The following is a 25,057-nucleotide window of genomic DNA, read 5'->3' on the forward strand; positions in this document are numbered from 1 at the left end:
CCAATGTCTTTCGAGGGTAAGATATGTCGTCAAGTCTGCACATATATGTCGTTCATCGTGATAAACTCCGGTCGAACCTTGGAATTTGAATGTATATTTCGATGCGAACCACGAATTAAAACTACCGGTCAAGGTAATCTTAAGGCCAACAGAATCGATAATAAGATACACAGCTTGAAACTTAATGACAGACAATATTGTGAAAGGCAATCAATTCAGATTCAGCTGTATAGCAAATGAGTGGAAGTGACCAGACCAGATCGATGTCGGCACCGTGTAAATAACAAAACATCAACGCCAAAAAGACAATCCATACACTAAGTTGATGAATCGATCAAGTCAACCCGCTCAGTTCAATCGCTAGACTATCCATGATAAACAAGACAAGCAATGTACGCAGATAGGATGTTATGTAGCAAGGTCGGTGGGTGTTCAGTCGGGAAAGGAGTGTGAGGAGCATCGGCTCAGGAAGAGAGAGTAGGTAGTAATAAGACAGCGGAAAGAGTCGAGTTCAGGTGTCCGACGTCAGAAGCCAAAAGCAAAACTGAAAAAGCACAGCTCCCAGGTATAATCAGAAACTTCTTAGTGGTTTATATCCGGTGAGAAGTATGGCGTCTCCCGCCCGGAAGCTATATCGATTATCACCGATCAACAAATTCGTCAACTTGCGCAACAAGGTGGATGTTGCCTGGAATATATCGATAGGGAGGTGAGGTGTATAGTTTTGCATGTCTAGGGTGGAAAGAACTAGCATGCGCGTATTTCAGATGCTTTTATTCGTCCCATATAACATTTTCTTTTGCAGCCGATTTGTGAAGGATAAAACATTCGAAAATGGAGGACGCTCCGACGAATATGGCCAAGAAGCCTAGCGCTTGCGTTTCTTGGACTTGTCCATCGCCGTAGCGGTGATGGGAATCGCGGCGATGGAGGGTGGCGCCTCGTTAGTGACAGAAACGGAATCAAGGGGCTTCTTGACAGGAACGCCCATATGGCGACCATAACGACCTTTGCGGCCATTGCCTTCATCCTCACTGATGCAGCCCTCAATGCCAATGCCAGCATCCTTGCATCGTCCACAAGGGCGCTGCCGGTCACAGCCCTTCTTGCTCTTGCGGCACCGCTGGCAGCGCGGCTTCGTTGACAAATCTTCCTCGTCCGCGGCTAACGGGTGCTGGCCGTTTGCAGACGAAGTAGAAGTCTTTCGCGGTGGAGCAGGATTAGCCATTTGAGGCGGCACGATTTTGGCACTGACCACGGACGGTGTTAACTTGACTCCTTTGCGAGCAGCACTGTTCGCTGCTGTTTTGTTTACACTTTTGCCCGGGCGAATCTGCTGTGTCTTGCCGACGCGAGGCTTCGAAGAGGTCGTGCTGATGGCTCGGCTTTTGGCCTTCTTGTTCTTTGTCTCGTGGGAGGAGTCATCATCGACCTCGTTCTTGACCATATCACCCTCATACTCTTCCTGATGATACTCATTGTCGTGGCTGTCATAACTAGCATCGGAACTGTCGAAGCTGGGAAGGATATCATCCAACCGCTTATGCGTGTGTTTGGCAGTGCCTGGTGGAAGCATTGGACTTGAGTCTAGCCTTTGCCCAGGGCCAGTGGGTAGATCATCATCGTCCTCGCTGTAATATTCACCGTCGCTTGTCGCACCGGTGGAAGATGCAGCGTCAGCGGCACCGCTGAACGCATCGTCGAGGGTCGACGCGGAAGTGCGACCATGAGAGAAATTGGAGGCATCTCCGAGACGAATCAATTGCAACGCAACATCTTCATCAGATATGCAGCTCGCGATGGTGGGATCGGGCGTGGGAAGGATACCCGGAGCACCATTTCGGACGGTAGAGTTTGAGTACTGCCCAGAGGAATGAATGGTTGCCCGGTCGCGAAGACGGTGACCGTGCTCAGGAACCATTGGTGTAGTGTATATGCCATTTCGCGGAGGGTTGGTCCCATAGATGTGATCACTATGCCCATAACTTTGAGGAGAGGGCAGTGGCTGCTGATAATGATTGTTCGAACGGTGCATTGGTCGCGCAAATGGTGAGCCCGCCCCTTCCTGACCAATAGAGCGACGTTGTGGGGAGATAGAGGAGGTCGAGGTAGTAAGAGGGACTTGAGGTGGGACAAATAATGGAAGTTCCTTCAAAGAAAGAGAGAGAATTAGTAACTTCATCGATGAGAGTACCATTGACAAAGATAGGTAGATATCGACTCACAGAGCTATCAAACTTCGGTCGCTTGCGACGACCGTCTTGGAGGATATTTTCCATGCTTATTTCTGAGCTGGCAAAGTGTTCACTTCGAGGTTTCTTCGCCCCAGAAACGGAACCGTAGCCATTGTCGCTGTCGCTATACCCAGCATCGTCATAAATGCTGCCATGCGTACTAGATCCCCTACTCTTGATTTGGGGGCGAGGCTGCTGCTTGTGCTGGGAGGCGCTACGACGGCTTCTTCCAGACGGCGAGACACTGCGCTTGCGAGCCACTCGAGACGCAGGTCGGGACGGCGACTGACCGCGCTCAGAAGGCTGAGCAGCCTGCATTGCAGAAGCCATCTGAAACGGCTCACCAAGGCTGGGGCGTTTGCGATTGTCCATGGACATGGGGCCATAATACCTATCTCCGTATCCCTCCTCATAAGCCGGAACGGGCATAACCCGTACGTATACTGTCATGTTGTTCCTTAGATTCTCATATCTTGCAATGAGGGTAATGCCATGCATGTCCTCGAAGCTGACGCCGGTAGCGCCATCGTAAATCCCATAGAAGTTTTTCACTGTAGTGACGATGGAGTCTGTGGTGTCATGAGGGTAAATCTGTACCCGCATAGGAATGCGAGCTCGGGCCTTGGAGTTGTCATCGAGTAGCAACTCGAAGGCGACGTTTTTGGGAGTCGGGCTTTTGGTCGGGGAGACTTCTTGGAGGGGACGGTGGTCGGTGTAGGTGGGAGACTCCCCAGGGGAAACAAGCTGTTCATACTGGACAGCCTGCATGGCGAAAATAATCCAACAGGGAGTGTTACCACACTTCTACTACATTGATTATAGGATCAACCGGCTGTTCGATGGGCGACAGGACGAAGCGAAGGAGAGTGGGGAGGTTCAAGGTAGAGGGAGACGGCAGCAACAGGGTATGGGCAAAATCCATCCAAACCTACCACAACAGGAAATTTATAGGGGCCTGGTTGATAGATGGATCACCCGCGATTGTTTTGACGCAATGATTGATGGCCGAAGGTGGTGGGTGGAGGGAGGGCGATGCAAGTCGCAAGAGCCGAGAGCGTCGAGAGGGAAAAATGGGACAAGAACGAGAGGACTAGGCAAAAAGAAGCCGCCAGCGTTAGTACGAGGAGTCTCTAAAGGTCTCAATGGATATGAGGGTCTGTAAAAAGGGTATCAAGCAGGATTGAAGATGCCGACTCCCATGCGTCGGATCCCGATGAGTTGTAGACGTTGCAGGTTGAGGGGGAAGAGGAAGAAACGACCCGAAACGCTCGGAAGACGATGGGGAGCACGAGGGACACACCGATCTCAGATCCAGAGCTTTCCTCCAGAGTCGCAGACGGTTAGTAGATGCAGGAAGGCCGTGAGCAGGCGGTCGATGGCAGTGGGCGAGGCAGTTCGATAGTGGAGGAGAGAAGGTGAGTCGAATCTACGCAGCGCTTGTTGGGCGATGTCAGTCAGCGGTGGCAGACCCCAAGCGAGCCAGGAGAACAGCAAAACAGCAGAGCAGCCAAAGCCAGAAACAGACAATTTGCAGGTTCCAGAGAGTGTAGACTAACCAAGCAGCGAAGACGGCGAGTCGCAGGAGCGGGCAAGAGTCGAATGGATGGTGAGGATGTTGGGTTGACGAGGAAGAATGGAGAGCGATGATCCGGTTTCACCTCCAAGCGAGAGCATCACTTGAGCTGTCCGGCCAGGCGACCCTCAATTGTCCTCGACGACACCCACTCTCAGTCCTGCTAGGAGCTTTCAGTCTAGATTGTTTCTTTAGAGTTAACTTCTACACCCGTTTGGACGACTTGCGCTGCATTCCCTGATGTCGCAAACTGCTGGTTTGCGATACCTCCGGCTCGATATTGCATAGCCAACCAATGACGGAAATGGAAAACCAGAGCCTTCTGAATGTGAAATAAAGTACATAAAATAGATCGCCAGCATTCTTTCTACTATATAAATTGCCTATGTCCTTATTATCATAACCGATGGGCGTAATTGGGGGTGTGCGAAATGCGACAGCCGCTAATCTCAACGCCGGGATACATCCTCCGGCTTACTGTTTCTGTACACATTCTAATGGATAAAATGGCGCCCATTCAATTGTATCTCCTTCTCGCAAGAGTCTGGCCGGGTTAGAACATAATCCGCAAGACGGGTCGAGAGCTGGGCAGGACAGCTGGAGGGGTGTCTCAAGCGCAGCCACATCGAAAGATCGCAGGTCACATATCAGCCAACGACTGGCAGAGAGCCCTCAGAATTGTTTCTACTACCAGAGTTTCAATCGCAGATGATTTTACACTGGTTTGCGCTTTTGCGCGTGCGGAAATAAGGACGATTTTAGAGCACAAGCTCTCTATCATTCATCATGAACGAGTGGCACGAGATACTCGGTAGACATGGATGGCCCTGGCGCTGATAACCCACAGCAGGTCGAGCGCCGTTGTCATTGTCAGAAAAGACCGACCATCTAGGTGGTAAGCTTTGGATGCTAACCAGATTTCATATGCCCGACAACAAGAAAGCCGATCGATGAGCTTCGACTCTTATGGGCAATGGGTGAGACCCCGGCGCAAATCGGCCTTGTACTTTAACAGCCAACTGGGTGATTTACGACTCAGCACTGACTGGACGAAACGGCAAGAAATGGTAGTTTAACGAGAGGCGAACGCATTATCCGCGTGAGCTCTGATGAATTGGCCAAAGAGCCACCGACCAAGTGTGTGGCCGCACCCAATTGCTGCGTCTTTTCGTGATCTGCGCCTGTCCAGACTCCCTCACGAGTCGCTCATGCCGCTTACCCCTCTCTGGCTCACGACAATAATGGAGATGCCAGGCCGGTCTACGTAGGGATTCGCCTTTGAATTTCGGGCAGAGGAGATCCAGTAACTCTATGCGCGGGGAGTTATCGCAGGAGCTATGGTCGATTGATTTGCTCTTCTTCATTACCAACCCTGCAGGACCGTGCGACGTCGCCTCTTCCCAGAGGGTCCCCGCTATGAGGATGCTTGTCGCATTCTAGTATTGAATATCGTATCATGAGCGAAGCGCGATTGCTGGTTGCTGAAGCGCTAAGGAAAGGTAAATCAGCTGGGACTGGATAATGGAGGGCCGTTTGCCAAGTGGGGGAAGTTGGAGGATGCGCATCTGCCAGCGATCCCGGCCATCGCATCTATATTATATGTATCATATGTAATCCAGCTTGAGACCATGTCAGAGCATGCATATAATTTGCCATTTGCCTCTGATTCTTGTTCTCCTAGTCCAGACAGACCGGTCGGAACAAAAAGCAAAGATAGAGAATGCAAACGGCCGGCATCTCTTTGAGGTTCTTTCGGAGTGAGGCGGGGCTTTTTTTGTCGAGTAACCAACGGTGAAGTTTCAACCAGCGCATTTCAATAAATTACTAGTTGGAAGTGTACACCGAAAGTCGGGTTGGCAGACCTGACAGCTGTGCTTCAAGTCGTCGCAGAAGAGCAGCGCACAGTAGAAACAATGGTGCCATGTTTTCGCTTCACCTCCCCCTCTTCCGAGACGCAATTACTTTGGCATACGGCATCCAGCGATGGCTGGTGGTGGTCATCGTCGGTCATCTGAAAATGCGACGAAAGCCTCCGAACCCGCAGGCTGATGATGATAGGTACCGCCGGATCCGCGTCCCACATTGGGGGATCTTGTGGCTTTTTTGGCGGCGCTGGCAATCATCCGGGTGCAAACGGAGTCACGCCCTCACAGAAGCTCGGATGGAGGATTCGAAACTCATCCCAACCTTCCCTTGTTGCAGAAGACATCATCCTGCTTTATGTCTGCGCCAGCGCATGGCAAGGCTCACCGCAAGGGTTTCTCGCTAGACAGCGATCCTTTCCACAGCACTTCAAAACAATCGGAGGTTCATACTGGCGAGGCTTCGCTGCTAAACTTTGATCCTGCAGCCTAACCTCCGCATTTTGGAACTTGTAGTGCCTGGAACGACGAGTTCACTCTCCGAACAACGAGGAAAAAGGCGGGATTCGGCTGCACGTGACTTCGTGTTGAATGGGTTGCGGCCCCGTGTCGTCCGTCGCGTCTCGCGCGGTGGAGAGTTGATGAACAATAACGCAGTGCAAGGAAAGAAGCGATCGGGTTTATAGCGGTCTATATGGTCGTAGACAATGCTTGAATTGCTCGGAAATTTCTTGTCCAATTTATACGTGGTTGGCGGCCTATTTCTCGCGGTGGGCTTATCTACCTTGCAGCGGGGAGACGCGACGCCGATGGAGGTCCGAACAGGTCACGTGACTGATGATGTCATTTCCATACGCTAACCCCTACCAGGTGGAGGTTGGTCCAGTCCACGATCGCATTTCGCGGTACGGAATATCGATGGATAGCTTGATACTTTCTGTGGAAGCCTTACAGGAGCACTACCTGAGTATAGTAGCGGAAATATCTAGCGCAAAGCGTCTCGGTAACCGAGATATTGAAGGGTGTAGGCTTAGCGTGGCTGCTGGGGCAGTAACCGCTAGTTATGTGCCATATGAAGCTGCTCGGGTGACAGGGACTCGCAGTGACTGTCGACGGCTACACAGCATAAGTGAAATCTGTTGCTATCGTAGATAAATAACAGAGCAAGTCCATGAAGCTATTCCGACCGGTCACTATTCTTCAGCTGGGTGACGCTAGCCGGAAGAGGAATGGTCGCTCGGGCAAGGAGGTTAGGTAAGTACGACTCCGTAACCCCCGTAACTCTGTTTACATTTTTCGAGCCCACTTCAGACGTGAGGGCGCCTTTATTTTCTTTTCCTCGCTGGACCTCATGGGGCTGTACTCCTTCTTCCTTGTCCATTAATATTCTTCTTCTCGCGCGTGGTGCAAACAGTCGTCCCCTTCGACTAGGTCCGACTGTGTCTCTTGGACTTGGCGCGGCTTTGTTTGTTTGGGTTGGCCTTTGAAGTAGTATCAGCTCCTCTTCAAGCCTGCTTCTCGCCAACTCCACTCACGCTCGGAGCCAGAAAGGAAACAATCGCCTGGCGTGCCTTTAGTATATTATGCACGACCCGGTAAAGGCTCCAGAGTCCTCGACGTGCTTCACAATGGACGCGAAGGTATGCTTTCTCCCTCTCACTATTGCCCTGCCCTGCCGTGCCGTCTGAAGAAGTCACGATATGGCACGCGCAGCTTGTATCTTCCATGTCCCACTGCTCTTGAGAATCTGACTCCTGCTGGTGCTTGATGCTAACGATTTGTCTTGTGGTAGCCCCAACGTATCCGTGTCCGTGGTGACGAGAATGCTCCCTTCCCACTCGCAGCGAACAAGACACTTCAACAGCGAACCAAGTCCACTACCGCGTTATCCTCGGCTCTTCAAAATGGTGCCGCCAAGCACGGAGCTCGTAGGGCCGCCTTTGGAGACGTCAGCAATACCTCCAACCTAGCCCATGGCAACCGAGACGATGCCTCTCATGTTGGCAAGAAGCCAGACAAGTTGCTCGAGAAGGCATCATTGGTTACTGAGAAGAAATCGGCCGTTCTGTCGCAGCCTGCTCAGCGTCCTGTTTCCATGTCCGGCTTTAAAGGTCTGTTGAACAATGTAACCAACCCAAAGCCTCTGGAAATTACGAAGCAGGCAGCTGGAAACCAGCAGAGCACGAATGCCCGCAAAACCCTCAACAAGCGCGCCACCGTATTCAAGGACCAACTAGAGCCAGTGACGGAAAACAAAGAAACTGCATCCAAGGAACCAAACCTCGAACTGAAGGAAGGCAACAAGAAGAGCTATGCGAAACAAGCTCATGCGGAAATTTTGGGGAAGGACGACGAAACGGAAGAGACTACTTATTCGGATGAAATTTCGGAGGGTGAGCTGGCTAAGCTTGAGGCCTCGTTGGTCCCGCCTGAGGTCGATGAAGACGAGAAAGAATCTACAGAACTCGACGATGACGACTGCAAGGTGCAGACCGTGTTGAAGCAAACTAGCGAGCTTCATGAAGCCCGTATCGCAACGGACTCCAAAGTTGCCAACATTGGCTCGAAAGTTACCCGCAAAGTTGCCACAGCCTCTCGTCCTTCACAGGACTCCTTACCTCACCAGTCGGAGCCTGAAGAGTACTGGGACGATGAGGACGAAGAGAACGAGGAAGACGATGGCTATATCACTGCACGTTCCTATCGCTCCCGTGGCGAGAACACTACCGGTGGAGCGACCACGCTCCTGTTCCCCAGATTCAATCAGCATGTCAAACGCGAGCTGGCTCTCGCAAAACAGGTTGTCGAGGCTACTCTTACTGTGGAGGACATTGAAGACGATTATTGCGACACAAGCATGGTAGCTGAGTACAGTGAGGAGATTTTTGAGTACATGAGGGAACAAGAGGTAAGGGGCACATACCTCCGACCATCAAAAAGTAACTTAGCTGACATCACTTTGTAGATCAAGATGCTGCCGAACGCCCATTACATGGACAACCAGGCTGAGATTCAATGGTCTATGCGATCCGTTCTCATGGACTGGCTGGTGCAGGTCCACCATCGATTCTCACTGCTTCCCGAAACTCTTTTCCTATGCGTCAACTACATTGACCGCTTCCTCTCCTGCAAGATCGTCTCACTCGGAAAGCTGCAGCTTGTAGGTGCGACTGCTATCTTCATCGCTGCCAAATACGAAGAGATCAACTGCCCGTCTGTTCAAGAGATCGTCTACATGGTTGACGGTGGCTACACGGTCGACGAAATACTTAAAGCTGAACGTTTCATGCTGAGCATGCTTCAGTTCGAATTGGGGTATCCCGGTCCTATGAGCTTTCTGCGCAGAATTAGCAAAGCCGATGATTATGATCTTGAGACTCGCACTCTTGCGAAGTACTTCTTGGAGATTACCATCATGGACGAGCGGTTCGTGGGTAGCCCCGCCAGTTTCCTTGCTGCCGGTGCTCATTGCTTGGCGAGACTGATGCTGGGAAAGGGCACATGGGTTTGTTTCCTCGGTCGATTCTAAAATGTCTTGCTGACGACTCATTAGTCCCCTGCTCACGTACATTATGCTGGATACACTTACTCTCAGCTTTACCCGCTCGTCTCACTGATCATGGAATGCTGCGAGATGCCCGGCAAACATCATGCAGCGATTTACGACAAGTACCTTGACAAACGGTTCAGGAAAGCTTCCCTTTATGTCGCACAGACTATCAAAGGCTTTCGTCTTTCGGAGCCCACCATTGATCGCAAAACGACACTGGAATCTGGACACTGGAAGCGAGCGTAATTGCCAATGAGCACTAAAACTTCAGCTGCCCATGGCTTATTTCTTCTGTTACTCTGGCTCCTCTTGTCGACTTAACTTTGCTTTCGCAAGCTCATCGGCTTGTATTTCTCTTGTTGCAACGGACTGATTACCTTCGAAAAGGCCGGTATGCTGCGGTGAGCCTCAATGAACTCGCTGATCTTACAGTAGTTCAACCATTACCTGGGATATGCGATAAGGACGCTGGACGCCATGAGCATGTTTATTCTCTTCATCCGAGGAAACCAACACTTTGAGACGGGCGCGCAACACGACCTAACTCTACGGGGCTTGGTCTAGCGTTTTCCCTCTATTCCACATTTCTACGCTTTTGATGATCGATCAATCCTCTCATGACTTTTACGCATTTGGTATTTAGACGGGCGGTGGTAATAACGGAAGGATTCTGAGCGGGTGGAGTTTTCCCTTTTATTTCTGTCATCGTTTTCATGGGTCAAGATACCAAGGCTATGTTAGTTGGAGCAGATTGGAGGACGTGACTGTTCTCGGCCGCGACGACTATACGCTGCTGCTCATGATGTCCTTTATCTCTTGATAACGGTCTCAACCAATCCTCGACATCATGTTTCTTTATTTCCTATGTTCATTTTGGGATTCGGTTCGTTCTCCCTTTCAGCTATCATCTCGCATCGATTATTGCTCAGGATTATGGAGCCTAGTAATGATATTGGATTTTATATTCTTCTAACGCAAACAACTGCTTAAGAAACCGCGATGCCTACATGTTTTTCAGTATCTGTTGTCTTCGTTCCGATTTGCTGTAGATTTGCTGCGGGCTGAAACGCAGCGGTACTCTACTACAATGCATCACACTCTATTCTTTAAGTCTAGATCTATATGATCAACGGAAGAAGCCACGCGCAAACCATATTCAACTCCTGGAACCCCCCCAAAAAAAACCCGCGGGCGAGGTCTATTGATCCAGTCCATTAAATTCAATCAACTTTTTCACCACATCGATAACTTGACTTGCAATCCTATCTTTCCCCGACGAAGCAGACGAAGCAGACGAAGTCGACGATATCGACTGTAAAAACGAACCCGGATTATCGATCCTCGTTGTAATGATCTCGTCGACCATCGTGCGGAGCCGCGAAACCAATACACCGATTCGCGCCCAGCCGCGGAGACGTAGCCAGCCGTCGACGATCAGGCCGCGGCCTGTTGTATCAAGGTCGATGGAGCCGCAGAATAGGAGGAGCGAGTAGGCGTTGAATGCTGTTTGCGTACAGAGTTAGTTTTCGTTCTTTATTGGAAGGGGGTACACTATGAATGGGATGCGTATGCTTACGGGTCAAGTCACGGATGAAAACCTTGGAGGTCTCCATTTTCGTAAAGTAGCTCAGATACGCGGCTGCGTTGGGGTAGGACTGGGCAGAGAAAAGCAGGGAGGAAGGGTGTATGAAGACTCGGCCATTCTCCTGGTTGAAGTATTTGATTGTGCGGGCATCTGGGTCAACTTCAAATGTGCCCGTGATCGAGCTTGCGAATTTCTTATCTGGAAATGCGATGCGTGCAATCTGGGGCTGGAAGGCGCCGGCGACGAGGGCGCGGAGGAGACTGCGGTTGGAGGCGTTGCTGTTGAGACGAGAGAAGGAGGGAGAGGATTCAGAATAGTCGACTGGGATGATTGCGGCGTCTTTGAGCGAGGTGAGGAATTGAGCTCTGTTGGAGGAGATGTCGCGGAGGGTTTGGTGGGAGAGGAAGTTGGTTGTGCACCATGACTGTGTGCCCCAGTAGCCCTGGGATTTGACAAGGTCTGACCAGGCCTGGTAGGCGGATAAATCTGTGAGGAGGTCGCCGTCACCTTTGGAAAAGGCGGCTCTGGCGGCGTTTGCTTCTTCGCGACGCTCGCGCGGGGAAACGAAGGGGGATTTTACGGTGAGAATGGCGGCGACCGTGATGGCAGCGTCGATGCAATTGAAGATGGAACCGTAGACCATTAGTTTGGCGCAGCGGAGGTCAGCGGGTATCATGGAGAGGTATCGACCTAAGGCGGTTAATTTGTCGTGATCGAGGGCTCCGACGCGGTGGAGGAAGTTGAGGGCTCCTTCGACAGCAATGCTTTCGGGAGGCGTGATGGTGTTGGCGAGGAAGGAGGCGACGTCGTCAATACCCTGCATCGAACGAACAGACAAGCATAGCTGCTCCAGCGGGACGCGGCGGATTTCTGGATCTGGTCGCTGTGACATACTTGATTCTGCTTTGCGCGTGTAGAGCTTGTAGCATGTACCAGCCCTAACTCGACCGGCTCTACCACGACGTTGCTTACACGCGGCTTGGGATGCCCAGACTTCCTCGAGGCGAACCATGTTGTCTTTAGGGTCGTAGCTGGTTTCTTTCACACGGCCAGTGTCGATAACGGCCACGATATCCTCGATCGTAATGGATGTTTCGGCGACATTGGTGGCTGCGATGACTTTTCGCTTCCCTTTAGGAGGACTCTGGAACACACGTCGTTGCTCGGCTGGGAGAAGAGACGCATGTAGGGGTAGCGGGTGTACGTTAGGGATCTTCTTCACAGCATTCAAACATCTATCGATCTCCATTGTTCCCGGTAAGAAGATCAAAATGCCGCCCGGTTGATCTCCTAGCCTAGAGTCGATATATCGAACGGTAGATGCGATCAGTTCGTAGTTAATGCCCATTCCAATGGAACGGAGGATTTTGCCGAATGACTCGTCCCCTGCATTGTCGTCTTCGAAGCCTCGCTCAGTGAGCTCCGGCGCGAAGCCCGTCTCGCGAACGACATCATCCAGGTAATAGTCGTCCACAGGGAATGTTCGTCCGGGAATATGTACCAGGCCTACCGACTTAGGCCCGCCGAAGTATTGTGTAAATATGTCTGCGTCAAGGGTGGCACTCATCAGAATAACCTTGATATCCTTCCGGTGATGAAGAACATCCCTTAGAAGGGCCAATAAGAAGTCCGTGTCGAGACTGCGTTCATGGACTTCATCGACAACCACATGAGTAACATCGGCAAGAGAGCTTGCGATGTTGCCTGAGCCGCTACCTGACTGAATTCTACGAAGCAGCACACCGGTTGTGACGAATGTGATCTTCGTAGTCCCAGCCTTCGCCTTCGATTCTCCCCTGATAATATATCCGACCTCGTCGCCGACAGATGAGCATCGCTCAGCACTGACTCGGTCCGCCAGACCTAATGCTGAGATCCTACGGGGTTGAGTACAGATGATGTTTGCTGCACCCCCGAGTCCTTTTTTGATCATATCGTCGAGGACAAATTGGACTGACTGCGTACTCTTACCGCTACCTGTCTCTCCAGAAATAATGGTGACTTGGTGTGTGTTCACAGCGCGAATAATTGCTTCCTGGGTATTCCAAGCAGGAAGTGATTGCCGCGCCTGAAGCATCGCTTGCTGGGCTTTTGTGGCCTGCTTAGCTTCCCACGCTTCTTTAAGCGCAACACTTTTGGCTGACCCGGGTGACCAATCGATTTTTCTCACTCCCTTGTTTCGTTGGCGGGTGGGAAGCTCTAATGTCAACTCAGAAGATGCAACAGTGGGTGCTGATATTGCTGAGATATCCCGTAGTTTGCCTGGGTCCTGAATGATTTGCGGTAAATGAGTTTCCAACCAGTCTATGATATTATAGATCATTTGTTCCCCGAGAAAGTTCTCCTCTGCGAACTTCACAGCCTGGCGGATGGCACTTAGTCGGATGTAAGCAGGGATCTTGTCTGCTAGGATAGATATAATCGGAACGGTTGAGGGATAATGCCCCGAGGGTCTCTGAAATCGAAAGCGCATCGTCTCTCCATCTTGTGATTCACATTCTATCTCGCAGACCTTTGGCGATTTAGCCGAGTACTTCTCTCCAAAGATAGCTTCAAGCGTCTCTTGTTCTTCTGCCCAGCCATCCTCATTTTCAGATGGCTCAGCGTTGCTAGATGAGCCCCCATGTACAAGAGTGCGCTGAAGAGCTTCCGCTGCAGCAAGTTCATCGCCGCGCTGGCTGTCCAGAGTTCGCGCACAGAGATCTGGTGGGTATCCAGCAGATGCAAGCCGTTTGAGCTTCGACTCCCTGGCAAGGTCGTCGCTAACCAAAGTGACACCGACTGAATATCTCTCAGGCAAACACCAAGGGGGTAGATCATCCTCTGGAACGTATATAAGTAGCCACTCTAGGACTTCTTCACGATCCTTGCACGCAGCATTGGCTTCCTCAACGTGGCTCCGTCTAAACCCTAATTTCGTAAACTCTTCGATGAGACTATCACGCTCTGACTGGGAGATCTTCACATCATAAGGGTTCCATATTGTATGATCTTGCACAAGAGCTTCAATCTCGCGTCGCACCCGATTCCCCAGATCAACCTTTGGCGCACTGGTCCAAACGTTTCTCCCTTTAGTCTGGCCGCCGCTAGGTCCAAGGCCCAAATTGACCGCGCCGTCGGACGACTTCGCCTGCGCCGCCTCGCGCTCCTTTTGTTTCTTCTGAAGATCGGCCGCTGCGAGTTCTCGTTCTTTCTTAGCCAGGAAGGGGTCCGCCTCATATAACCAGGCGAGGTCCTTCTTCAATTCTGCCGCCTTCAACTTCTCAAAGTCGTCCTTCCAAAGCTTTTTGTAGTCCGGAGGAAGCATCATATGTAGGTTGGTCTTATTGCATACATGGAAGAGGGCGTAGGTTGCGGCATAGTGACGAGCCTCCAGCGCAGTAGGCTGTTTGAACGCGACCGGTAATCGTATGGGAGGAAGTGAGAGCGTTTCTTTGGTTTTGGGGTCGATGCGTCTTAACATGACAGAGGCGACAAATCCTCCGCCAATTTTGTCCTATATCGGACGCTGTCGTTAGTACGGCGGAGATTCTGCGGTGCGCGCATATTGAACAACTCGCTCACCATATTATACTCTGGCTTCTCCCATTTGTGCTTTTGGCAATGCTCCGACATCAGATTGACTGGCAGTTTCCCCGTCCATGATGCGCCGCCAATAACCTGCTTGACCGTAGGCTTCTTTTGCTCATCCGCAGGCTGCTGCGCTTTCTTTGCGCTCTCCGCTGTCCGCTCCGCGGCGGCTTTCGCCTGCTTCGTCCCAGGCTTGGGCGCGCCTCCACGGGCGTCGGACTTCTTCTTCGGCGGCATTTTGGGGGCGTGAATAGTTTTGACAAAGACGCCCGTGGAGATCCTGGCCTTGAAGTAATTGCCAGATTGTAGTGAAGAGATAGTGGAAGTCGATCACCTACTATCCGAATTGGGTCCCCGCTCAGGCGGCTTTTTCTGTGCGCGCCGCGGGGAAGGAAGATCGCCTCCGCCTCATACTACTGTGCCTACCTCCTGCATCACAAAGGACGGACGACAAACCAGCATGACGATTGACCTTATCAAGGACGTGATATTTGTTTCGGCTCCAAAGCTCGAATCTGGCCTACGTTCTTTGTTTAAGGCAATATGAACGGTGGCGCAAACATCAGCACCACACCAGCGGCGCCGCAAGCTCAAAATCAGCCAGCAAAAAGAGATGCTTGTATGTCCCTTCGACGATAAACACGCAGTTCATCATCTCCCCATTACCCAGGTTCTATTAGCTAACAAGTTACAAACTAGTCGCAGAGCTTCTCGCCCCGAAAAGCAAGCAACCGAAACTGAAGAGCGGGAGCTCGTCAAAAAACATCCCGAGGAAAGCCCACGGAGGCTTCCACGCTCGAGATGCCCTAGGCGCCTATATTGCAAAGCCAGAATCATATCCGTCTAATACCGTCGTGTACTACGATGATGACTTTGTCGTTCTTCATGACATGTTTCCCAAGTCTACGCTGCACCTTCTCCTTCTCCCGCGCGACGCTCAGAAGACGCTGATTCATCCCGTTCAAGCATTCGACGACGCAGAGTTTTTGGGAAAAGTGAAGAAAGAGGTAAAGAAGGTCCACGACTTAGCAGCAAGCGAACTCCGGCGAAAGTATGGAAAGTACTCGGTGCGGGATAGAGAGCGAATGGAGGCGCTTGATGCCGAACCACCGGTTGAGACGTTGCCTGCAGGGAGAGAATGGGAGCAAGACATCATGTGCGGAATTCATGCGCATCCATCGATGAATCATTTACATGTGCACATTATCTCTGTCGACCGATACAGCGACCGCCTGAAGCACAGGAAGCATTACAATAGCTTCTCCACACCATTCTTCATCGACATCAACGACTTTCCCCTCGCGCTTGACGATCCGCGGAGGGACCCTGACCGGCAAGGTTATCTCAAAAGCAACTTCATATGCTGGCGCTGTAACCGTGATTTCGGAAATCAGTTCACTGCGCTGAAGAACCATCTTGAGGAGGAATTCGAAGAGTGGAAGCGACTGTGAGTGAACAGAAGAAATCGAGCCACAAGTTTGTAGGACCACTGTAAATGATATTCTTTACTATACTGAGCACCAAATATCAGACCAGAACTCCAACTGTTCATGCCCGTATCGTGAATCAAGAACAATCATTTGGTAAATCATATGAAGCTGTCAAAAAACCCAAAGCTCCATGGGGCTACCAGGTCAATAGTTATAGATATACATGCGGGGAATCCAACGTATAATGAGACCTAGCGGATTACATTCTCAGTAATCACGCGCAGAGACCCACTACCTGAGATGAGACTCAAGAAGAAAAAATATCGTGCCAAACCCAGACAGCATTATATAGTAAGGTGTCCGCTCGAAATTCGACTCGAGAAACCTCGGTTCGCGCAACTAGATCAAAGGCGACCAATTTATGCGCGAGACTTGGACCGGGACGAGCCCTTGACCTTTCTGGCTTCAGGGCGGTTGATGTGGTGAGCTGGGATCCAGTCGGCGTTGTAGGTGGTTGCGGACGAAACCGCAGGGCTGTCGACAGGAGCTTCCGCCTTCTTGACTGCGGTGTTCCTGGCCTCGGGCTTGGCGGACTTTCGCTTCTGAGGGAAGTAGGGCGCAATCCAAACGGTGTAGAAAAAGTACACAACACCACTAAAGCAGGTAAGGAGGAAGAAGTAAAGGAAAATACTAGAATTACGGGTTAGTCCTCACTCCCTGACAACACAATGGCATATGGTCTTACATCTGAGGGTCAAAGATGCTAGTTTCCGGCTCAACCACGCTAACGGTACCATTGTAGGCGTAAACAGTGAAGAAGCGGCCTTCGACGTCAGAAATGACCGAGGCAAGAGAGAGTCGGAGGTCCTGGGGGTGCATCTCGGTGGCGAAGCTGTAACTCAGGCTCTCCTGCTCACCAGCGGGAATCTCCACGCTGTAGCGAGTCGCGGTCAGGTTGCGAACCAGCTTGCTCTCCTCGTCCAGCGTAGACAGAGTACCACCAATGAAGTTCAAAGTCACAGCAGACTCTTCATTGTTGGTAAAGGTCACCAAGGCCTGAGTGGGGTGGCCATTGACGAGCTTCACACCAAAGATTTCAGAGGCAGGGAATGCTGCCTGTGCGGTCACGGCGAGGGTAGGAGCTTCAGATGTCTCTTCAACCTTTTCAGCGGCATCCTAATTCCGGAAACAGACATGTTAGAATCCAATTGGGGCTCATCTGAGAGGATGGCTCTGTGAACATACTGCTGCCAGAGTACCGCCGATCAAGGCCTGAACCGAGAACAAAGCCAGGGAGAGGAAAGCAAAGCGAGCCATTGAGACGAAGGATTACCGGATCTGTGACGACCACGGAATTATAAGAAGAAGCAAAGGACGAGGGCGAAACACGAGGAGGGGAGAGAAAGACCGAAGATGAGAGATCGGGGTGGAAGAGACAGTTTGCTCCACGTTGGCGTCTTCCCCGGGGCCCCGCTGACTCAGCGCAGCTGCATTGCAGTTTCCGCCGCGCTTGGAGTACGCGATTTCCGTCAAGAAAAAGACTTGGATGTGTTAGCAGTGAAACTAGATGGATTCCCCTTATTTGAGTTAGATTCTTCGCTGAGTCTGTTTTTGTAATAAAGGAGGTGTTGCCCAAGAAATACCATTCATACCCTTTGTCATAAGCGCCATCGTCCCAAGTTCTCCGCAATCAACTTTCATATATCGGATACGCGAAATTCAACCCACACTCCAGCTTTCTCTGATGATCTATCTCCTGAGATAGCACTTACTGTTTCTTCAAGCATCATGTCGGTCCGCGCGTACTTCGAACGCTACCAACAGCTCACTGCTATTGAACAGAAGAAGGACACTCTGATTGAGGTATATCGACATGGCCTTTGTCCGGCTTGCCAGGCCTGCAATTATTAACATTCCACCCATCGGCTAGGAACTCATACAGCGTGTGACCGAGCTCGAAGGCGCATATCAGCAAGAACAACTTGACCATGACCGCGAAAAGCGTTTCAATCGTGATATACAGATCCATGAAATGGAGTTGATGGAGCAAATCTCGCGGACAAAGGCTATCATGGTCAGCACCTTGTCATTGGATATCGTTATCATCCAATAAGATATGGCCGCAATGTTTGCTGACGGCTCTTTTATCACCTGCATATAGAACCGCGAACCCTTCATAGTTCTACTTCTAGACGGAGACGGAATGGTCTTCAAGGACGAGTTATTACAGCTAGGAGAAGAAGGTGGCCGAAAAGCAGCAAAAGAGCTGTCCCATGCTGTTGAAGAATACGTTGCGGATAATTTTCCAACCATAATATCCCCGAAGATCGTTACGAAAATGTACGTCAACATGAAAGCGCTATGCGACGCTTGCATTCGTGCCGGAATTGCGACGGACCCTTCTATACTTAATGAATTCGCCCGAGGCTTCAATAGCACGTTCCCATTGTTCGACCTTATGGATATTGGGTTGGAAAAGAGTGCGGCGCACGATAAGATAAAAGGTATGCAATGTACCTGCAGGGTCTAGATGTCGCCCAGCAGTCCTCAGGTGGTCTTTGCGCTGACTAGCTGCTGCTACTCCGGCAGAGACCTTCAAATTACATCTATACAACTGCCACTGCCACCAGATTTTCTTAGGTTGCTCAGAAGAATCGCTATATCGCCAAACTTTGGAAGAGACTCTTACAGACATGGAGCTTTCGGGTCGGCTGTCATTGATCGAAGGCATCCCATTCGGAAAGAATTTGGAGCCTCTTAAGTCATATTATAGGATCACCAAGTTTCCAAATATTTTCCGAGATTCGAAGATAAGCAACCCTGTCTTGTCGCCTTGGAAGGCTGCGGTAACCTCCAAACCTCGCTCTCTTCTCACCCCATCGCCGAGTCCCCAAGTAGTACCGCTTACCCGCACGCCGAGCAATATTACCACAGCGAGTAATAGCGCACCAATCTCTTCGACCCCGGTGAGCTCTCACGGCTCTGATGATTTCCAACTAGTGCGTTCGAAACCTGCCTCCTCCTCTCGTCCTAAGATTGTGGAACGGAATAAGTACGGCCAACGCGTAGACCGGCTTGACATTGGGAACATCCCTCGGGAAGAGGTAAATCGGATAAAAAAACTGAAGCTATGCAATTATCTCTTTCTACAAGGCGAATGCCCGAATGAAAACTGCCACCATGACCATGATCGCAAACTAACCAAAGCTGAACACCATACGCTGAAAGCCGTGGCGCGAATGACACCCTGTCGATATGGATTGGAATGCGACGACCCCGAGTGTATGTATGGCCATCGGTGCCCACAAAGCGAAGTCGGAAGGAAAGACTGCTACTGGGGCTCGAGTTGCCGGTTCAATACTGCCGCCCATGGAATTGACACCAATATCGTCAAAGTGACAAAGATTTAAATTCTTCAGCCTCGCCGCTCGGATGGATAATGTTCTTCTTTAAAGGCGTTTCTCGTGGGCACCCTAAGTAATGGGGCTGTAACATCATGGCGTTGGGCTCTGTACTATTTCTCAGGTGACACCGTGCTGTTCTATCACGCCTGGCGCGCTTTCCGTTCATTTGGCTTTTGTTCCAATAGGTTCAAAAAGCTATGTATTTATGATCAAATCGCTGCGCAATAACCAGTTCCGGCAGCGTTTATTGTCTTTCCCAGGTGACCGCAAAATCTATCCAGGTCAAAACTGAACATTCGTTGTGCCTGGACAATCCGTATCATGCATGAATAGTCGTCTTAGAGAGTCCAAATCTTCTCTCCCATCCAAAACAATTTCGATCTTTACAACCTTGCAAGCGCCCGTTACTAGATTTTTTGGAGCCGCGAGCATGGCTGCACCTAACGCCGTATTCGATGATACAGCAATTGAACGGTGTAGACGAGGCGGGTTTGAGAGACTTGCTGTCTTTAATAGTCTTGCTTTTTGACTCTTCCAATTCACCCCATAAGAGAAAGAGTTTCTCTCTCAATTGCTCAAGTTTCCTCGAGTCCTGGCGCAGACTGCAGAAAGATAGACATGTCAGTTGAGTAACCTAGACTCGACCGGATGCTGAGAACTCACTCAGTTGCGCTTTCTTGCAGGAGATGCTGAGCCTCGTAGTCCGAGACAAACAGCTTCAGCCGCTCTTTCGGCTGTCCAGCTGTGGCGGGGGTTGGACTTTCAACAAGGAGGCAAAAGCGCCATTCCCATTTCTTAATGGTCCCAAGAGTGGCAGGGTCGTGCTTTCTGTCGTACGCATGAGAAGTATGTTCTTGTTGAACAGCGAAGTCTTCCAACATCGGGGGATAAAAGTCAACCACGCGGACTGTAGTGAGGTAACAGAGATTCTGGAAGGGTAGACGGTAGGTGACACCCTTAGGTCCTGAGTTGTTGTGGGATGGGTTGTTTATAATGGCCTCAAGAGACAGGGCGTGCACACCGCTTGGTGGTACACGGGGTTCGACTAAGAGCAGAACGAGAATTAGCATCCACGGGATCGAAGTCCGTTGCAAATGAGCAAAGGTGCTTACCGTTCCTGTTGACTCCCATCCGTTTCTTGATATCGAGTATTGTCTGGCCGGTTTCTTTCTTCGGTGCTGCTTTAGACTGTCTTCTATTGGGCTTCTTTGACGGCCGATCATCGGCTTCATCTGACTTCCGCTTCTGCTTTTTCGGGTGCGCTTCTATGTATGCTTGTTTTCGAGAAAGCAACTGCTGAGCCCGAGGGTCGCCTTGGATATTTACTTGAAGAGCGTTCACCTTGCTCGGATCGTCGCGATTTCCATGGATAACCCCCTCTAGGATTCCTTCTTCGGTATAGCTCTTTTTGATTTTGACATTCTTGAGGCGCACAAGTTCGCCTATCTCGAAGTTGCCCCGGACGAACGATGCGTGCGGTTCCCACAGCGTTATTTGAAGGCTCATACGACCGGACGGCCCATGCCATTTCTTCCCCTGGCGTTGGATATAGCCATGCGGGTCACCTTCGCGCCCAAGTTTTTGATCATCAGCATTGTCGGATGCATAATTAAACAGCTTGTCGTTGCTCGTATAGTCAGTAAGATACAGACTAGCTTTCTCGCTGTCATTACCAAGAATCTTCACGATCTCGCCGATAAGATCCACAAACTGTCCTTCCTGGATATCCTCAAGAAGTGAAAACTTCCGATTCGTCGGTGCTGGCTTCGATGCTGTGACCTGCGCATAGTTCGCCCTTGTCAAGGTTGCACTACGAAATTGGCCCGGTGAGGCTTCGAGCAAGGATGCTGCATAAGTCTTCTCCGCATACGTAGGCTCAAAAGCTGTAGGACCAGTGAGTGCCGAATGACTTGAGGTCGGGTCTCTATCCGGGCGAAAAATAGCATATGGTACAGTCTTGTTTTCAGCAACCACTCCAGTCATCTTCTGGTCGGGTAATAATTTAATCTGTACCGATCGGTTAGCTCATTTCCCAGGAGGTGGGCTTCGATGAACAAACAAATAGACCTCGTAGTAAGCAGACATCGCCTAGCCGGACAGGAGGCAAAAGGCTCTCCGTGTCTTTGAAGTATTTGATTCTGAGGCCATCCCATAGATGCCCGTTATCTAGGTCGCAATCTTTGATAGTGAATGTGATGCAGGTTGATGTGCCCCCAGTTTTGTAAGCGCCGCCCCAGATATCGACTACTACTCCCATGACATTCACAGGGCCCCTCATACCGAGTGCAGTCTTAACACCAACGTAGGTTGGAGGAAGTCGAGCCACCATCTTTGTTCAAGGTGCTGGCTACTGTGATCTATGAGACGATCTTCCCGGGAAAATAGATCTGGAATCATTTCTCAGCCTAGTATCGCAGAAGCCACCAGAAGTATGGCCAAGCAATGAGTTCTTCTGTTTAGAGCAGCGACATAACCAAAGAGAAAGTACGCGCCGCAGACAGCTACAGACGCGTCTCGGCCTCTGCCCTTTCTCTTGTTGACGGACGATCAGCGCTAAGATCGCTTGGGCGCCTAGCAATAGACTAAGGTACAGATAGCGCTAGTGGCACGCTAGGCCCAAGGCGGTAGGCAGATCCCGTGACCCAGTCAGAGCGTCAAAGATTCGTTATGATTATTTTGCACCCCTCTTCTTTCACTCTCAGTTGCCCCGCGAAGGCTTTTCCATCTCCCTTATCTAGCTATAATTCTTCTTCCTTTATTCGAGACTTTTCATTTCCGCCTTCTGACTATCTTCATCAACTCACTTCCTTGCTACCTTTTCTGCGCCCCCAACCTTTCCTCCCTTGGCTGAGTAACCCGCTTTGTTTTTCTTCCCTCACCTCAGCAACCATGGCCGAACGGTATATCCCAGAGCATCGCCGCACCCAATACAAGGCTCGAAACCAGTTCCGTCCTGATGAGCTCCGCCGTCGTCGTGAGGAGCAGCAGGTTGAGATCCGAAAACAGAAGAGAGAAGAGAACTTGGCCAAGCGACGTGGTATCCAGACCCGCGATGGCGGAATTGGTGTAGGAGGTGGCATGGCTGCTGCTGAGAGTGATGATGAAGCAAGTGCCATTGAGAGTGAGGTATGTACGGTTTTGTTTTATCTTTTCTGGTATTGTTGTGTGTCCGGATGCATTTCATGGGCTCCTTTGTCCCTCGCAAGGGCTCACCGCCCGAACATGCTTTTGGAACATCAAGCCAGTACTATCGCGGGGCAGCACTCACCCAACGAGCGCTTTGATATACTAGACATTTGTTTTATGAGATTCAGGAGGAGGCTAACATGACCCTATCTAGCTTAATGTCGAATTGCCAGAGATGGTTAAGGGTGTATTCTCCGACCAAATTGAAGCTCAAATCCAAGCGACAACCAAGTTCAGAAAGCTCCTCTCCAAGGAACGTAACCCTCCTATCGAGCGCGTCATCGAGACTGGTGTTGTTTCCCGCTTCGTGGAGTTCCTCCGATCCCCTCACACCCTGGTTCAATTTGAGGCTGCATGGGCCTTGACCAACATCGCTTCTGGATCTGCGCAACAGACTCAGGTCGTTATCGAGGCTGGCGCTGTACCGATCTTCGTGGAGCTTCTGAGCAGCCCCGAACCCGATGTGCGTGAGCAGGCCGTCTGGGCCCTTGGTAACATTGCTGGTGACAGTCCTCAATGCCGCGACTTTGTTCTCAACGCCGGCGCTCTGCGTCCCCTCTTGACTCTGATCAACGACGGTCGCAAAATTAGCATGCTGCGCAACGCCACCTGGACCCTGAGCAACTTCTGCCGCGGCAAGACCCCCCAACCCGACTGGAACACAGTATGTCACCCTCGCATTCAGGGTATAGGCCTCGCTAACATTTTACCAGATTGCCCCCGCCCTCCCTGTTCTCTCCAAGCTTATCTACATGCTTGATGATGAGGTCCTCATCGATGCTTGCTGGGCTATCTCATACCTCTCCGACGGGCCCAATGAGAAGATTCAGGCTGTCATTGAAGCTGGTATTCCTCGTCGCCTCGTAGAGCTCTTGATGCACGCCTCCACCTCGGTCCAGACCCCCGCCCTCCGTTCTGTTGGCAACATTGTCACCGGTGATGATGTTCAGACGCAGGTAATCATTAACTGTGGCGCCCTTCCCGCCCTTCTTTCTCTTCTTAGCTCGACCAAGGATGGCATCCGGAAAGAGGCTTGCTGGACTATCTCCAACATCACCGCTGGCAACTCCAGCCAGATCCAGTCCGTTGTTGATGCTGGTATCATTCCTCCGCTTGTCCACCTTCTTGCCAATGGCGACTTCAAGACACGCAAGGAAGCTTGCTGGGCCATTTCCAACGCCACATCCGGTGGTCTTCAGAAGCCCGACCAGATCCGCTACCTCGTCACTCAAGGCTGTATCAAGCCACTTTGCGACCTGCTGGCGTGTCCCGACAACAAGATCATCCAGGTTGCTCTTGATGGCCTTGAAAACATCCTTAAGGTCGGTGAGATGGACAAGGAGGCTGGCCAGGGTGACGCTCACGTCAACCGCTATGCTCTGTTCATCGAGGAGGCTGGCGGTATGGAGAAGATTCACGATTGCCAGAACAACGCCAACGAGGAGATCTACATGAAGGCCTACAACATCATCGAGAAGTACTTCTCCGATGAGGATGAGGCCGCGGGTGACATCGATGAGCTTGCCCCTCAACAAACGCAGACAGGATTCACCCTCGGCGCTACTCAACAACAGCCCGGTGGTTTCTCGTTCGGCGGTGCCAACGGCGGCGATTCCATGGACATGTAAAGTGAGCATTATGAAGTAAAAGCAAAACGGAGAACGATCTTGGGCAAAGTTAATGCTCAACCCCTCAGCCCCTTCCCTCCTGGCGGTGGATTGTGGCATCGATTCGCGTCTACATCGCTTACGTGCAGTCAGCAACTTCTCGCGGCAGGACTTCACATCGACTCCTGCAGTTATAGCACGTTGATTTTTCGGGCTGGATATTGTTCTTCAGGATTTACCTGGGGTTCAGGGGATTAAATAATTCAGATACCACACGAGGATGTTTCGGTTCTTCATTTCCCCTTCATATCCCTCGACATTCCCACTGTCCCAATTTCTTCGGACATCTATACTTCCCTTTCTTATTATGGTTTGATTATTCGCGATAAACAAGATTCACCATCATGTATCCCTTTTATTTAACAGGTCACCCTAGCATTCCTCATACACGGGCGTATTTGTCTATAGGTTCTGAATTGGTTGTTTTTCTGTTACCTTTTGCCATAATTCCTTTTCCCTCTCGCGGCGCAATCTGTTCCATGGAGGTCTGCTTGTATGTTTGAATCCGTATCTATGCCCTAAAAGAATCTGAACCGAGTCGCGTAGTTTTTACCGGTCTCATTAGCAAAAAGATGTTGATGAACTTAGCCACTTTTCCCACTGCTCGACAACAGCGTATTCAATGTTGCTACTGTCTCACTCCCACGAAAAAAGGCTATATTCTCGGCCTTGCCCTGATAGTTCGTCACAATGAGATAACAGGATCTAATCCATGGTAATGTAGACAGGACCAAACATGTACTAAGCACGAAGAAGTATGGCTGATGCTGGGGTTCTCCGTATGTATATTTACGAAATGCTAGTGGCTCATAAATATTCCACCCAACTAACTCATGCTCAATAATACTTGCTTAGATCAAAGCATCTGTGCTCTTTCTTTTTATTACTCGCACTTGGCGGAATTATATTGATTCCTGGATGCTGGGTTACTGACACTGCAATATATCTGAGATTCGAAACCTTCTTTCTTTTGGCATGACTTAGAAGACCGCAGTA

At 50.7% G+C, this 25,057-nt stretch overlaps 8 protein-coding genes across 8 annotated transcripts; 4 read left to right on the forward strand and 4 right to left on the reverse strand.

Moving 5' to 3' along the window:
* Positions 1 to 455: 455 nt before the first annotated feature.
* Positions 456 to 3,165, reverse strand: BDW74DRAFT_79557 (putative C6 finger domain protein). The gene is made up of 2 exons (XM_073733748.1): positions 2,226 to 3,165; positions 456 to 2,149 (listed from the first exon to the last, which is right to left on the reverse strand). Exons 1-2 carry the CDS (start codon positions 3,000 to 3,002, stop codon positions 869 to 871), a joined length of 2,058 nt encoding a protein of 685 aa, XP_073587999.1. The 5' UTR covers positions 3,003 to 3,165; the 3' UTR covers positions 456 to 868.
* A 4,132-nt stretch (positions 3,166 to 7,297) lies between these two features.
* Positions 7,298 to 9,465, forward strand: BDW74DRAFT_174480 (cyclin family protein; the record flags this gene model as incomplete). The annotated part of the gene is made up of 4 exons (XM_073728046.1): positions 7,298 to 7,309; positions 7,462 to 8,577; positions 8,635 to 9,174; positions 9,223 to 9,465. The coding sequence occupies 4 exons, from the start codon at positions 7,298 to 7,300 to the stop codon at positions 9,463 to 9,465; spliced, it is 1,911 nt and encodes a 636-aa protein (XP_073588000.1).
* An 833-nt stretch (positions 9,466 to 10,298) lies between these two features.
* On the reverse strand, positions 10,299 to 14,639 carry BDW74DRAFT_79585 (RNA helicase). The gene is made up of 3 exons (XM_073733750.1): positions 14,369 to 14,639; positions 10,796 to 14,300; positions 10,299 to 10,722 (listed from the first exon to the last, which is right to left on the reverse strand). The coding sequence occupies exons 1-3, from the start codon at positions 14,609 to 14,611 to the stop codon at positions 10,418 to 10,420; spliced, it is 4,053 nt and encodes a 1,350-aa protein (XP_073588001.1). The 5' UTR covers positions 14,612 to 14,639; the 3' UTR covers positions 10,299 to 10,417.
* A 163-nt stretch (positions 14,640 to 14,802) lies between these two features.
* On the forward strand, positions 14,803 to 15,876 carry BDW74DRAFT_146301 (DNA 5'-adenosine monophosphate hydrolase). The gene is made up of 2 exons (XM_073723320.1): positions 14,803 to 14,993; positions 15,074 to 15,876. The coding sequence occupies exons 1-2, from the start codon at positions 14,918 to 14,920 to the stop codon at positions 15,823 to 15,825; spliced, it is 828 nt and encodes a 275-aa protein (XP_073588002.1). The 5' UTR covers positions 14,803 to 14,917; the 3' UTR covers positions 15,826 to 15,876.
* Positions 15,877 to 17,214, reverse strand: BDW74DRAFT_146303 (putative translocon-associated protein, alpha subunit). Its single transcript, XM_073723321.1, has 3 exons — positions 17,050 to 17,214; positions 16,550 to 16,980; positions 15,877 to 16,494 (listed from the first exon to the last, which is right to left on the reverse strand). The coding sequence occupies exons 1-3, from the start codon at positions 17,119 to 17,121 to the stop codon at positions 16,224 to 16,226; spliced, it is 774 nt and encodes a 257-aa protein (XP_073588003.1). The 5' UTR covers positions 17,122 to 17,214; the 3' UTR covers positions 15,877 to 16,223.
* A 293-nt stretch (positions 17,215 to 17,507) lies between these two features.
* Positions 17,508 to 19,439, forward strand: BDW74DRAFT_79612 (CCCH zinc finger protein). Its single transcript, XM_073733751.1, has 4 exons — positions 17,508 to 17,667; positions 17,735 to 17,878; positions 17,966 to 18,308; positions 18,394 to 19,439. Exons 1-4 carry the CDS (start codon positions 17,593 to 17,595, stop codon positions 19,212 to 19,214), a joined length of 1,383 nt encoding a protein of 460 aa, XP_073588004.1. The 5' UTR covers positions 17,508 to 17,592; the 3' UTR covers positions 19,215 to 19,439.
* BDW74DRAFT_79615 (telomere-binding alpha subunit central domain protein) lies at positions 19,371 to 21,686 on the reverse strand. The gene is made up of 4 exons (XM_073733752.1): positions 21,268 to 21,686; positions 20,321 to 21,215; positions 19,872 to 20,253; positions 19,371 to 19,810 (listed from the first exon to the last, which is right to left on the reverse strand). The coding sequence occupies exons 1-4, from the start codon at positions 21,535 to 21,537 to the stop codon at positions 19,528 to 19,530; spliced, it is 1,830 nt and encodes a 609-aa protein (XP_073588005.1). The 5' UTR covers positions 21,538 to 21,686; the 3' UTR covers positions 19,371 to 19,527.
* A 230-nt stretch (positions 21,687 to 21,916) lies between these two features.
* On the forward strand, positions 21,917 to 24,214 carry BDW74DRAFT_79619 (karyopherin alpha). The gene is made up of 3 exons (XM_073733753.1): positions 21,917 to 22,334; positions 22,549 to 23,058; positions 23,108 to 24,214. Exons 1-3 carry the CDS (start codon positions 22,098 to 22,100, stop codon positions 24,020 to 24,022), a joined length of 1,662 nt encoding a protein of 553 aa, XP_073588006.1. The 5' UTR covers positions 21,917 to 22,097; the 3' UTR covers positions 24,023 to 24,214.
* The last annotated feature ends 843 nt before the right edge of the window (positions 24,215 to 25,057 follow it).

The sequence above is a fragment of the Aspergillus multicolor genome (assembly GCF_047715735.1).
Source record: "Aspergillus multicolor strain CBS 133.54 unplaced genomic scaffold BDW74scaffold_3, whole genome shotgun sequence".
NCBI classification, from domain to species: domain Eukaryota; kingdom Fungi; phylum Ascomycota; class Eurotiomycetes; order Eurotiales; family Aspergillaceae; genus Aspergillus; species Aspergillus multicolor.